At 36.6% G+C, this 15,541-nt stretch overlaps 1 protein-coding gene across 7 annotated transcripts in view; it reads left to right on the top strand.

The window, feature by feature from the left end:
• The window catches only part of STXBP5L (syntaxin binding protein 5L), a 413,694-nt gene extending 402,532 nt beyond the window's left edge, over window positions 1–11,162 (top strand). For all 7 annotated transcript variants that reach the window (XM_074404291.1, XM_074404290.1, XM_074404292.1 and 4 more), the window contains 2 exons: window positions 1,012–1,232; window positions 1,869–11,162. In XM_074404291.1, the coding sequence (XP_074260392.1) occupies window positions 1,012–1,232; window positions 1,869–1,910 (263 nt within the window). In that variant the 3' untranslated portion in view covers window positions 1,911–11,162. The remainder of the gene's footprint in view (window positions 1–1,011; window positions 1,233–1,868) is intronic.
• The last annotated feature ends 4,379 nt before the right edge of the window (window positions 11,163–15,541 follow it).

Genomic DNA, 15,541 nt, shown 5'->3' with positions numbered 1-15,541 from the left:
GGCAACATAGCAAGACTTTGTCTATAATTTTTTTTTTTTTTTACTTCATTGAAATTGAATAAAGCTGAGCTTTGTAGGTGACTGGGAAATTATTTTAGTCTTTCATAAATCACGGTTTTTTTGTTTATTTATTTATTTATTTATTTATTTATTTATTTATTTGAGAGAAAATCTCACTCTGCCACCCTGGCTGGAGTGCAGAGGCATGGTCTCAGCTCTACCTCCTAAGTTCAGGAGATTCTCCTGCTTCAGCCTCCCAAGTAGCTGGAATTACAGGCATGTGCAAACAAATCCAGCTAATTTTTGTATTTTTAGTAGAGATGGAGTTTCACCATGTTGCCAGGCTGGTCTAGAACTCCTGACTTCAGGTGATCTGCCCACCTCAGCCTCCAAAAATGCTAAGATTACAGGTGTGAGCCACCATGCCCAGCCACAAATTTTTAACATATGTAACTTATATGGGTAAATGTTATGTTTGTTTTATAAATCAAATTTTTAACATATGTAACCATCATTCATCTATTCATATACCCCATTTTTCAGTATTTACATTGAGACAGAAAGAGAAAAAGAGAACCTGAGACCTACTGAGGCTTATATGTGAAGGTGAACAGAGTGAACGGAGAAGGCTGAAATAAAAACTAAGGCAGAAACTTAAGCAAATGATCAGGCCTAAGCTTGGAACAGATATTAATATAGGTTAAATATGAGGTCACATATTTTGAATATTCCAATTCAGCATCAAGAAATGCAATTATGTCACATTGTATAGAACACATACACATACAAAAAGGCCTATGACAACAATATACCTCACAGTCTCTTTCTTAGCATTTTTCTTGAGTAAGTGCTAACATCTCCCAACACACATATATGACTGGACCAAATAAGACTCTCTTGTACTGAGAATTATGACAGTAGAATGTAATATTAGTACTTTGTCTTGGTGACAAGCTTGACTGTTTGAAACACTGACAAAATTTTTTAAATTGCTATTGCTTAAATTCTCAGTTGGGGAAGCTTCAGCAGGAAAAGCATCCCGCAGCCTTGCGCAACACATTCCTGGACCAGGTAGTATAGAAGGGATGAAAGGTGCTGCCGGAGGGGTGATGGGAGAGCTGACCCGTGCACGGATTGCACTTGATGAAAGAGGACAGAGGCTAGGAGAGCTGGAAGAGAAAACTGCAGGCATGATGACCAGTGCAGAAGCATTTTCCAAACATGCACATGAGGTAAACTGCCTAAGTAAATATAGACATCTTCATACAGGAGTAACTTTAAGCATTTAGGCTCTGCACAAGAAGGAGATTCTTGTGCTTCAGCCTCCCAAGTAGCTGGGGACTACAGGGATCATCCATATAAGTAATCCTGTTTGAAAATCATGATAACCTGGATCTCTTTGAGTGTGATAACTCCCCCAATGCTTGGGAGATAGAAATGATTTAAAAAAAAAAAAACTTTAATGTATTGATACTTCTTTATCTTAGGGGATAAAGAAAATTATCCATTGGTTCTGATACATTGGGTCTATATTGTGTATCAGTTGCCTAAAAGGTGTTTCAGTAGGTTATATGACCTCACAACACACCCACCAAGAAGGTGTGGTGGCAGTGGAGGATGGGATCCACATCTTGCATTTTGTCTCATCATTAAAAATCATTTTCCATCAGCTGAGTCTTTACAGCTTGTTTTTTTATTTTAAAAATCTTTCTCATATGCACTTTATTTCACAAAATAAAAGAAGCTATTCAGTTTGATTATAAATTTTCAGATTAGTTAGATTTGCATGATTAGCTCAAAATGGGCTTGCTTTTAATAGCACTTTTAAAGTATTTTAGCATCTTACGGTGGCTATTTTTTCTTTGCAGTTAATGCTGAAATACAAGGATAAGAAATGGTACCAATTCTAAACTTCTAAAGAAGCTGTGACTGCTTTGAGAAACCATATTCAGGGAAACCAAATTTATTCCCAGCATCACTATTCAACTGCTAGAAGCCAGTTTCTTCTACAAAATGTTCCATTTACAGTCAATCTGAAATTATGTTAAAGGAGATGTATCAGAGACACTATACAACCCAAAGGCTGGAGCCCTGGTTAAAATCCCAAGATATGGCTGATTTTGCCTTTTCCCATGTGGAATGGAGCTATCGTCTTGGCATGTCATTCGATAAGGATTTATATTTAGGAACTAAGGGGAGTCCTCTTGATTTAAAAATTCCTGTACAAACAAAAGCATTAATGCACTTAATGAAAAAAATCTTTGCATGATAAATTAACATCTTAAGAGGAAAAGAAAAAAAAGCATGTTGTGACAGAAGAAAAAAAAGATTCACTGTAAACTATTTCTATTAATTGGGCCACACTCAACAATTTTAAAAATCTGCATTTGAAGATATCAGTGCATTTCAAATATATTTGCCATACCCAACTGAAAAGGAAAACAAAACAAAACAAGAACCCAGAGTTTTCTCATCTGTAACTTTCATTGTACTAGAACATTATTGAATTCTTATGGCAAGAGTCTGATTAATGTTCTCTCTCCATGTTTTACATCATTCAGAGTTCTCAGTCATAATCAAATATTGCCAGCCAGTATAGTAAGTTATTTCCAACACAATTATTTTCATTTCTATCACCTTCAGAATGGGTTGCTGTTTTTAGCACAAACCATGAAAGGTTGGGTCACTTCAAAGCATTTTCTTTAGCCTGGCTTGTATTCTATAGGGAAGTTGGTAGTAGGTTTGGGGAAATTATAGGAATAATAGAGTTAGCTATGAGAACTGACTTCACAAAAAGTGAAATTTCACATATCCCAATTTCAGTTTCTAAAGTGATATATTTTTAAAGCTTAAATTGTATCCTTGTCTGCCAGTTACACAGTATATTACTGTTGAAACCCGGTAAGGTCTGTAACCTGAAAGTGTTCTTGCAGCCTGACATTCACAAACCAAACTGGTCATTCTCTTTAGTGTGATTCAGTAAAACCTCAGTTAATGTTTTGAGAAAGGGATTCTGATTTATGACATTTCTGATTTACAAGGGCTTTCATTAGAAAATACCTTTCGGTTCAATACCTACCCCTGGATATTTTTATAAAATACGGTGATGTGTTTGCTATCTTGGCCTCACTCATCATTACAGACAACAGAAATACATAAAGAGTTTAATGATATAAAATCAATTATTTTGTCACTAGGTCAAATAATATAAGCCACAAGATTATGTCAATAGGTGCCAAACACCTGTCCCTTGTTAAAAACTCTTTTAAAGCTGGAATAAAGAATATCCTTAACATGATACAAGGTATCTATCTTAACTCACCAGAAAAGCACTAGAGTCAAAACAAAATAAAGGCATCTACTACCATTTAGCATGATTCTGGAAATTAAAAGTTATAGGAATGTATATATACATATTCAGGACTCATCCTGTAATATGTTATTCCTTCAAAAAATGTTTAATTATGGTTTTGGCTTATTGAATTTTTGTTAATCAAGGTCTTATTGGATTTACATTTATGTTTCTGAAGACCACCATTTTCCTGGATTTCAGGTTATTTTAATAGCCAAAAGTGGTATTTTTATTTCCTTTTTAGTCTAATTTTTTGCTAGAAACATTACTTTCTAGCAAGTGTTTCTAGTAGTACAATGTTCTCAGTAATTTTGGGAAGAAAAAAGATGAGTGAAAGAGTTATATAATGTACACTAGGATAGCATTTCTCAGAGTCTATGAATCCACTTGTTAAAAAAGCCTCTCTGTGAATCTCCCAGTCTCCTGAGAGATTAGACAGATTAAGCTTTATTGTTCAGCTTTACAGTCACAGAATCTGGCTTGGAAACACAAACATTACATGACTGTATCATTTATAAAATTATAAAATTATATGGTAGAAATATTAAAGAAACTTAAGAGTGGGGTCTAGAAAATGCTGGTGGCCAAAATGTATATATTATTTGTACCATCAGTTTCAAGGACTTAGTTTTCTGATTTTTAGAAGAAATACTTTACCATTTCTGTATTTAAAAAAAAAAGGAGTAAAATATTCATTTGTTTTAGAAATAATGAAACTCAGTCCAAAGTAGCATTACATTTGATGAGTATCTCTGAAGCCCTCAATAAGATTTAACTTGTTTGAACTTGTTCTACATTGAGATTTCTCAATAGCGGCACTATTAGCAGAAAGTCTTTGTTGTGGGAAACTGTCCTGTGTATTGCAGGATATTAATGACATCCCTGGCCTCTGTCTACTAGTTGCCAGTAGGAACTTCCTAGTAATGACAATCAAAATGTCTCCAGCCATTGCCAAAATTTATCCCAGTTTACAGCCACTATTCTACATCATATAAAGAGATAGATTGTGTGAATATGTAATAAATGTTGTTGTATAAAACTGTACAATAAGTATACAATGTCTTAGCAGGATAAATTATTATACCCAAAATTACACGTGTGGTTCATATGCAATAAAATAGAATTTTGAAGAAAGCTTATATGAATCAGTGAAAAATAACAACTACAGAATATTTTAAGGCACACAGAGAAAATATCAAAAAAGACATTATAGCATTTCACAGTAGAAATGCCTAAAACTTTGGCTTCAGTGAATAGATCAAAAGTTTTTAATTAGCATGCCAATTGGAAGTAAACAGGTGCTTCTAAAATGCTTGAAAAGAAAAGGTTCTTTGAAGTCGTTTGAACGTGTCTTTCAAAATTGTTTTTATAAGCCCTTCCTTAACATTAAGGGTAACTTCATCTCACAAACTCCTGGTTATTGGAATCCAAATTAATGAGGTTTTACTGTATCAAAAATATTTTTATAATTCAAAGAGATAGCAATAACAAGAATGTAATGTGGATGTGATTTTTCTCTTTGAACATTTCTGTTCTCTTGCACTGATCTTAGCATGCATACACCCACATACACAAACACACACACACCCCATCACGATTACCATCACTATCACCATCACCACCACTGCTACCATCATCATCTTATCCTCATCTTTGGAAAATGAGTAGTGTTGATCAATGTAGTCCTTTGCATCGTCTCATCTTTACTATCTTCCTTCTGTTTCGGAACATAAGAAAAATACTCCTAGTAATTTGGACAATGATACAGTAAGTGACCCTGAGCCTTAGTTATCATCAAAATTACACTCTATCCGCTAAAGCAACATCAGAAGATAAGGCTTACAAACCACAGTCCCAACAAGTTGATCTTGTCTCCCTGATTCCTTCAAGAGATAAGCCCTTTTTAGTGTCACAGCAGAAAATGGGCCTTTTCATTCTATTCATCAGTGAGAAGCTAGAAGTATTTGTTTCTCTGATAGTAACAAGGGCAATAATCCCTACCTTGAAATCATCCATTAATCTGGGAGTTTGGAGGGAGGGATGATTGATTTGTCATTTGTTTTAATCACCTACATAAGCAGTACTACTGACTTTGCTTCTTACAGTTTACTGAGCCCCAGATCTTAGAGCCCCAATCACTGTCAAGATCATGTTTGACTGCAACTTTGGAAGGACAGTGACAGAACTGAATGAGATGTTTTCCAATGATTCACTCACAAAGACAATTTTTTCAAATTTTTTGAAAGTGATTCTCAAATTAATAAATCAAAATCAATCTCCTTTCCCTCAAAGTTTTTAGGGATCTTAAAGGAAAAGTTTTACTGTTGGAGTCCTTTTTATGTGATCCATGTACCAGTTTTTTTAAAGGTACCATCTATACTTTATCTACATTAAGGGAACACCATGACTTTAAGAGAAAAAAGAATCAGATTGGGCCTAAAATTGGTTGAAGAAGATTAAAAGAGATTCTTATGTTCAAGCAGAAGGGAAAAATGAAGCCAATCTAGAAAAGTAAGCTAAAAATTATCTCCTTGGCTTAGGATCACTGGAACAACCTGGGAGTATATCTGTGTGATTACAACCTGCCACTATGAGAAAAAAGAACTAACCTGAACATGTTGGCTCACAGAGGGCAATGCCAAAAGAAGTCAAAACATTCATGTCAGGTCTCGGTCTTTGTGTCAGGAGAAACATGGTAGCTTTCACAGCTTCTTTACCTCTGTCCTCTGTCACGCAACTCCATTTTTGTCTGGGTACTATTTCACATACACACTGTCCTGGGTGCCAGAAATACTTGTGGTATACATGGTTTGAGCAGAATCTCTAGTGTACACATTCCAGGGAACATGGTTGTCAACATAACAAATTTAGTGTGTGTATTTGTAGACAACATAGCCCTAAAAGCATGAAATACAGAATAGGTAAGGTCTATCTTGGGAAAGGAAGAGGAAGTACCAATTTGGTGCAATAAGATTGTGGTAAGAAAGGACATGGGAGCCACAGTTAAATGAAAGAGGCTTTGAGGAATCAGATGCACAGATGGATGCTTTTATTTACATGTTTATCTAGAGGAGTGATTCTCAACCTTGACTGTACATAAGAATCACGTCAGGAAACTGTAAAATTCCCAATCATATTAAAATCCTTTGAAGTGGGAACCAGACACCAATGTCTGTGAAAGCATCCAAGGTGGTTCTAATGTCCAGCCAAAGTTGATTATCACTGTTTTATGACCACGTAAGGAAAACTTACTTGTCTGCCTTGGCTGTTATTGCAGCCCCAGTTCCGAGTGGTCAGGGAAGGCTAGTTATAAGATATAGTAATGGTATTTATTCTGTATGTCTCACAAAACAAAAGCATGTGAGAATTTCTGACCATGCAGCTCTCTATTAAATCTTAATAACCATCTTTGTGATATCCTCCTATGTGACTTGTTCATTAGTTATTCCAAAGGTATAGACCTTATCACAAAGGTCTAGTTTTTTTTCAATTGTTTTATACATGTGACATCACAAGATACCAGAAGTAGCACAGTAAATTCGACAGCATTATAAAGCTAAGTGGAAAACTAATTCTTCATATTTAGACAGTGGAAATTCTCAAAACAATCATTTGCTAAATCAGGTCCAAATTTATTTTTCGTTCTTCTTCTGGAGGAGACATGGGTACCAGATATCTGTTCTGCTATAGGTATATTTCGCTGGACTTGGTCTTAGCAAAAAGGAATAACAAATCTTCCTTTTTTATTATCTCAATCAAAAGCTCCCAGGACCACTTGGATTTATTTTCTTAGTCTTTGGACATGTGTTCAAGGGAAAAGAATAACTGTAACTTCCTATATGACATCCAGTACCCTGAAAGAGTGCTTACACCTTCAAAAAAGGAGAGTCCAGCCTATCAAAGGCAGTAACATATAATGAGAATTTAGAGTTATCGCCTCTCATACTGCTTTCCCTCTGCTATTGGCCCACCCTTCTCGACTGCAAAGCCAGAAAGTAAACTAGGTGGTGGTTTTGGACAATTGTACACAGGATCAGAATCTCTAATAACCTATAATTTTTAGTACTTAATTATGTGATGTTTTATTCTAGGAAATAAGAAACAAATGACATCATTGATGTATCTTTCTTTCATCTTCAGAATTTTTGCATCTTTTCAGAAAACGACAAATTAACTATTTTTCTGTTGCACTCAGCAATTGTGACTATACTTAACAAAATTCTTGTAGTCTGTAGAGATATCAATAAAATTGTATATGTTTGTACATAGATGCTCTCTTATGTCATGATGTCATGCACTAATAATTTTTGCCAAGATTACATATGGACAGAGGTAAGACCCATTTATAGCACTATGAACTATGATTTTGCAAAGTGTGATTGTTTTAAAAAGGCAGGGAGGGGGCAGGAGAAGATGTACTGCAAATCTATCAAATACAACTTCCCAAAACTCATACATTTCACTAGAATTTATTAACCCAGTAGCCATTCAAAATCTCCATCAAATTGAGGAAATGTGTTACTTTTTATTGAAAGACTTTAAAAACAACTTTTGATGTTGTTGAAGTCCACTTTCAGTGAAGTACAAGTAAAAATAATTTGGTAATAATGCAGCATAAGAAATTAAGGTGGATAAGATGTACCCACAAACTCAACATTCAGACCTTACTTCCTCACTTCTTTTCAGCTCCAGCTTTGTCTTCAGCCAGGAAGAAAAATGAAGCTACTATGGGCTTATTCCATCTCCTAATAGTTATGATAAACATTCATTAACTCAAAACCTCCAACAGTTCTCTGGAGAGTGTTGTCTCCTGCACCTCTGGCTTTCATCAGCATAGTTAATTCCTCTTCAGGCACTTTTCTCATATTTATCTAGACTATGGCTTTAAACAACTGACTTTATTCTTCTAAATCCTGTCTAATTTAATCTCAGGAAAATTTACCCCTCACCATAATTTTTCTTCTAATTTTGATTCCATATAAAAATTGAAAAAACAGCAAACGAGCTCAAGGCTAAAAAACTTGATTAAAAATACAAATATACATTTACCTTATTATTTTTGAATTACAATAACTTAGGCTTCAGATACCTGCATTCAGTATTTGAAATACTGATTTGACTTCCTTTCTTCTTCCTTCCCTTCCTTCCTGTTTCTTCCTCACCCCCTTTCTCCCTCTGTTCCCTACTTCCCTTTCCTCTCTTCCCTTCCTTTATTCTGTCTTTCCTTTCATTCATTCACTCCAAAAGTCAGCCACACTCACAAAGGCTAGTGATGGCAGCTCCATGCAAAGAGTTCACTGGAGTAGGGGGAGGAGACAGCCTGGGAGTGAAGTGCCAGGGTCAACTCTTCAATGGCCAGTGATGGCATGTGATGTTGGCATTGGAGCAGGGCAGCCCAATGGGGTCAGGAGGTTGGCTACATACAGGGCATTGAGCCATTAATAAGCATATTGAGACTATGGGAGCCAGGTTTCTCACTGATAGAGAACAGAAAGGAAAAAATAAAAGGGAAAGCTAGAATAAACCCCGAAGTATTATATTAGAATTGGAACTATCAGTGTAAATTTTTACATAAATGCAAAGTGTATATATATAATGTATATAAATATATATGGGTATCACTACATATTTTACATATGTAACATAAAGGTGTGTGTGTGCACACATGCCTGTGTAAAAAATATATATATATTTCTTAAATCTGCACATCTAGAGGACAGAGAGCAAGCCCCTTACCCTCTGGAGCAATGAGCACGGCTAGTACCTGGATATTTATTTCTAATTACTGTTCTCTGCTAAAAGAAACTGGAGCTCGCTGAAGAAATGTCTAGTTTCAAGGCTAAAACATGTCTGTGTCAGAAAATAAAGTATTCAAAGAATAACAAAGACATGTCAAAAGGACACAGCAGCTAGCTTCAAGCCTACACAGGACAAATCAGGTATAATTTGAGCATCAAGGCCAGGTGTGGTGGCTCATTCCTGTAACCCCAGCACTTTGGGAGGCCAAGGTGGGAGGATTGCTTGAGGCCAGGAGTTCCAGACCAGCCTAGGCAACATAGTAAGACTCTGTCTCTACGAAAAAATAAAATATAACAAGAAGAAGAAAAGAAAAAGGAAAAAGCATTAAAAGTCATAACAGTAACTTAACAAGTACCCACTAGTCTACATTGATATAAATAAGAGGGGAAAGGGAAAACTCTTGCTTACAATAGAATGTCCACAAATAAAGAAATGTAGATGGAATTTTAAAATTACCATTTGGCAACCATTATGGTAATGACTTGGGCAACAAATACCAGTGGATGCTGACACTGGTGAGATAAAGTAGGAGAGAGGAAGAGGATATTTTCATAGTCTCAAAGTACCTTCACAAAAAAATTCGCTAATCATAAAGAAAAATATAACTAGAGAAACATGGCAGACACCATCTTAATCGAGTGATCAAAGTTCCCACCACCAGCAAGGGAAAAAATCAACATCATGTGCCACCTGACAGGATGCAGTGAGAACCCAGCATCACCTCTGCAATATTCCTGCCAAAAACACACAATCAAGGTCTAATCATGAGGCAATAAGCAAAACCAAATTGAGTGACATTCTATAGGCCCAGCACGCTGCCTCACGCTTGTAATCCAAGCACTTTGGAGGCCAAGGCGGGCGGATCACCTGAAGTCGGGAGTTCAAGACCGGCCTGACCAACATGGTGAAAACTTGTCTTTAAAAAAATTAAAAAGAGTAACATTCTATAAAATACCTACCCTCTATTACAAATTTTCAGTGTCATAAAAGTCAAGGAAAGATGTATGTTCCAGATTTAAGTAGACTAGACAGTCATGACAACTAGGTGCAACTCTTAATCTTGGATTGGACCCTTTTGCTATAAATGGCATAAGTGGAGCAGTTAACAAAAGTTGAGTGGTGATTTCTGACTTGATTAGGATTCTTTGTACTATTCTTCAAACTTTTACCTGGGTTTTGAATTATTTCAAAATAAAATTATAAAAATAAAATGCTTCCAATCTTGTTGCATTACTTGTACTTTAATGGCATTGACGTCTACTTTTCATAGCAAATGGACAACCACTTTATGGCTTAAAGAATGGTCTTGTGAGCTGATTTGGAAATCCAACAATTATTTAAACATTTTTTAAAATTTGCACTCCAGCCTGGTACCTGGTGACTGAGACTCTGTCTCAAAAAAAAAAATGTATTTTAATTGCACAAATGATATATAAATGCATAGTGTAATAGTCATATGAGAAATTTAGACAATATTAAGTATTTCCCTTGGCTACCTCCCACTCATCTAAATTAATAAGTTATCAGTTTGTTGTGTTTCCTTCTAAATATTTTTTTGTGTTGCAAAGTGCTTATTCATATCTCCACTATGTCTCAGATTGTCCTATGTTGGTTATGTTGGTACCTATAATTCATTCTTTTTCACTCACATATATTATTCCATGGTGTCAATAACCATAACTTGCTACCACTCTTTTACTAGTATTTAGATATTTTCCAGTCTCTTGTTTTTACAAACAAGACTGCAGTGAACATTTGCACATGTATTTTGCATATGTGCAAGTGTTTCTCTAGATAAGATGTTAAGTGGAATTGCTGAATTAAAGGGCATGCTCGTTTAAACAATTTAAATAGATATTGACTTTTATTCTACCAGTGTATTAAAAAATAATTTAAAAACTATTCTTCTACCAGGTGAGTCTTAAGATATTATCTATCTAAAAAAATATAAAATCCTGATGAGACTTTGATGGAATTACAGTAAGTTATAGATTAAAAAATAATGAAGTTTTTTGTTGGCATCACTTCCTCTGGGACATCTTTATCCTTTTGTCACAACCATTTTCCTCATTTGTGTTAACTGAGCCTTCACTGTTTCTCAGGTCACATATCTACAGTATCTCAAACAGCAGCAGGGTCAGCCTGCCCAGGCAGCTAGTTCTTCTGTAATTCCATTTATGTTCAATTTGACTTTCACTTCCAGTGTTATCATTTTTATTCCTCTGGTACACTTTCATCTTTATTAGCTAATTTCCACTTTTGATTATCCATTTTTGTAGAATGTGGATTTGCCATTGGGAGACAAGCAATCAACACAACTATACTTTGCCATCTGTAAGTAAAGTAACAGATGTGAAGTGACCAAGCATAGACAGCCTTTGAAAGAAGTGATGTAACTGGTCCCATCATGATGCATGTATGAATTTCCTGTTACTGCTATAACCAATTCCACAAACGTACTCGCTCAAAACAATGCAAATTATTGTCTTGCAGTTCTAAAGGGCAGAAGTCCAAAATGGTCTTAACTGGGCTAGAGTCAAGGTGTTGACAGGGAAAAATCCCTTCAGAAAGTTCTAGGAGATAATCCATTTCCTTACCTTTTCCAATTTTTAGAGGGTTCCAACATTCCTTGGCTCATGGCCCCTTCTTCCAACTTTAAAGCCAGCAGTGTAGCATCTTCAAATAGTTATCTGTTTCTTTGTCACACCTTCCCTGACTCTGACCATCTGCTTTCCTCTTATAAAGACCCTGGTGATTACAATGGAACCATTCAGATAATCCAGGATAATCACCCACCTCAAGATCTCTGACTTAATCACACCAACAAGGTCCCTTTTGCCATAAAATATAACAGTTCATAGGTTTTAGGAATTAAGATGTGAACTTTGGGGTTGGGGGCGTTATTCTGCCTAACACAATAGGCATTTCTTATTTACACAGTGGTTGTGATTTGAAGAACTATTCGTGAAGTTTGAATCTCATGCAATTACTCGTAGTTAATATCCACTAGTAACTGAAATTTGAATTGTGTTGCGGTGGGCTTGTGTTATTAAGTAAACCATAGTAACTGGGATTTGTGCATATCTGAATCATGCAAAGTGGGGAGGGCCTGTTTCAGGTCCAGTTGACAGGTCAAACAGAATGAGAAATTGCATGTGACTACACACACTGGCCCATGGCTACAGAGAATGAGGCAGAAGTGACTCGTTGCCCTCATGTTTGAAGAACACTCAGGTAAACAGATTGAGCTTTCTCTTGTGCCAGATCTTTCAAGTCTACCAGAACACTGACAGCACTTCAGCTTTTAAGAAACATTGTAGGTAAATATGGAAAAAACTCAAGAAAGAATGATATCTTCCCTCTTACTGCTGCCATCTCTGCCCTTCTCAATGCCCCAAAAAAATATGTCTAAGTCTCTTATGCATTAATACCCAACTACTGATACTGCATTACACTTTATAAAGCAGATATCCGTTTTTCTTTATTCTGATTAATAAACATAAAAGAGCTGTTCTGGTAACTGATTAAGAATATAATCAGTGCTTCCTATGTACGCAGATGTTGCTGAACAAGCTATGGAATGAGTAAATAAGATACGAGTTTCTGACACTCTTAGCCCAACTACCATGTTTAACAAAACAATTGTTGATATGAAGTTTCTCATGGATTCATTTTATTTCAACAGCAAGAAGATCAGCTCCATACCTCTGATTGAGATTACAAAGTATAATCTTTTCAGCATGGGTTTTCTTACCATGCCACAAATAGAAAGAGGCACTAAGGGACTGATAAGGGGGTATTTTACATCTCTGGCAGTATTATATGTACCTGCAATAAAAGCATTATTTTATAATATGTAAGTATTCTAAATACATTCATTGTATGAATTAGGGAAGGAAAAGCAATAAGAAACATTGCATGAAAATTCGTTCCTAGACTCCAGCCATACCAAATCTTACCACTTTATAGAGTTCATAATTTATTAGCCAATACTATTGTAAAATACTATTTCAGTATCCTAAAATTGATATTAGAGGAAAAAAAGTCACACACGATGCCCACCACCACCAGGGTGAAACCAAATCTTTATCCACCTATGGCTCCTGTCAGGGTCAGCAGAGGCAGCAGCTTCATTTTCTTCATGGTTTACCCAGACAGATGTGGAGCCAAAGTGCCAAGTGCATGTTTCAAACATCTGTTCTGAATATGTTTAAAGCCACGGTAAATTACAAAAGGCAAATTCATAGATGCTCTTTGAAAGTGAGTGTAACTATTATACTTGGTATTTCACTTCCCCTAACCCCCATAAGTTTTTGATGCTACAAAGAACAGACCCTGATACATAGTTTGAAACTCTCACTATAAAATTACTATGGTAAGCCTATGAAGACTTGAAAGTTTGGTTTTCCTGAGGTAGGTGAAAGGGTCATCTCTGTTCTTTCCAGGTGAGTATATCTGCACAGGCTTCCTTGGGAGGACTTCATCAACAGCACAGTTATATATCAAAGTCCTTCAGCTCTCCCCAGCTGGCACCTATTTTCACTTTCACTTTCAACTTTACAGACAGTTTTACGGCACTTTCCATTTCATTCTTGACACTCTGAGCTACCTAAAAAAAAAAAAAAAAAAAAAAAAAAATGAGGTTAACAAACTCTCTGTCCAGTCAAAGCATGTTTCCCAAGCCACCCACTGAGAACGTTATAAACCAGACTGGAGCTCTTCATCCAGTGGTACTTAAAATGCTAGGCCAGAAAATTTTTAAAAAAACAGACATCTCAAACTCTTCTTCATTGATGAGCAGGAGTTTCTGACACTTTTTGCTAGAATACTTGGGGCTTGGAAACCCTCAGGGAAAGATTGCACATTTTGTTCAATTTCTCTAAGACAAAAACATCTCTGCATTGGCAATTTCTTAACTTATTAAGAATTATTACAAAATGGAACACTCTTAGCTCCTTTCTACCCATAAGGACTCAATATTTACACAGCCATGCTGGGGCCAGGGTAGAGTTCCCAAATCCTCATGCATAGGGAAAAAAGCTGTCAGCCTGACAATAGAGTGTCTTGGCTTCCTATGGCATGGACACGAGCATTGCAAAAATACCTGAACAACATCTTCCTCTGCCACTTCATATAAGAGTTTATCGTGGAGTTGAAGGATGAAGAAGCCTCCTCTGACTGGGCAGAACATCCCTAGCAGTTTTCTCTTTGGTAACAATCCTACTTCATGAAACAGTAGCAAAACTGATCAGCATGTTGCTGTGTCATAGAATATTTTTAGAGATTCTGAGTAACTCTGGGGAATTTTAATCAAGAGATCAAAACACACAAGACTAAGAACCATCAGGAACATAACTACTTCCTGGTTGTTACCTACCCTAACTATCTGGCATAAACTCGTCAACTTCCTCCCAGAAAGAGGAAGTCTCACAAAGAAGTCTGTAAATGGGGTGTAAAGAACTCTGCTCCAAACTCTAGTCCAACTTATTTCTCATGAATAATATTTTCTCATTCCATAGAATCCCCCTACCACCATCTGAGTGTAATAGCACCAGGGAGGTATGGGGCCTGATTCCTGCCCCAGGAAAGCAAACTAGTATTGTTAGGCAGTGCTTCTTAAGGGGGACACTCCCTCATGTCTTTGTATGGCCAGAAGTGTCACCGTGATAGAACTGGTGCTTCCCCAGTTGGACCGTACACTCTATAAACAAGTAATTCTAAACCTGAGCTCCCAATGTGGAATTCAGAGAGTATGTAAATCCCTTGCAGTTATATGTAAGTGTCTATGTAAGTTTTTCTATGGAGATAATCCATACCTTCCAGTAGCCATAACTCCAAAATATATATTAGACTTAGTCACTATTTCCTCATTAGCTGGACCTAGTGGTACAGATTATGCCCTTCTTAACACAAAGATAAAGCTCAACATAAGCACCTTTACTGGAACTGCTTTTACCTGGATCTGCTTAAACCTCACAGCAGTTATCGTCCTTTCTGCTGTCCAAATTCCCTATTTATCTTTCAGGCCCAGCATGAGTACCGTCTCCCTCAGTGTATCTGGTGCTTCCCTCTGAGAGAGAGTTCTTCAACTGTCACTATATGCAGTGCCAGTTTGCTCAGAGGCAGCTCTGACACAGTAGGCAAACACAAACACCCGAGGCTGGAGCAAGCTGCTTCCACACCAGGACTGCAAAGGCTGTACCTCTGTTCACCAGTTTGGCTGAAGTCTGATCTGCCCCATGAAGTCACACTTAGCTCATACTATTGACTGTCTGGATGCTCTAACTTTTCTGCTTTCTGATGACCATGTCTTTGCGCTCTTGATGTCCCTTGTCTACCCAGCTTCTGACCCAGAATGCCATGATGCTCTTGTTCCCCATGTGTACTGCT

Source organism: Saimiri boliviensis, chromosome 8, assembly GCF_048565385.1.
Source record: "Saimiri boliviensis isolate mSaiBol1 chromosome 8, mSaiBol1.pri, whole genome shotgun sequence".
Lineage (NCBI taxonomy): Eukaryota > Metazoa > Chordata > Mammalia > Primates > Cebidae > Saimiri > Saimiri boliviensis.
Note: the sequence above shows the minus strand (reverse complement) of the source record. Positions and strands in the feature narration are given on the sequence as shown.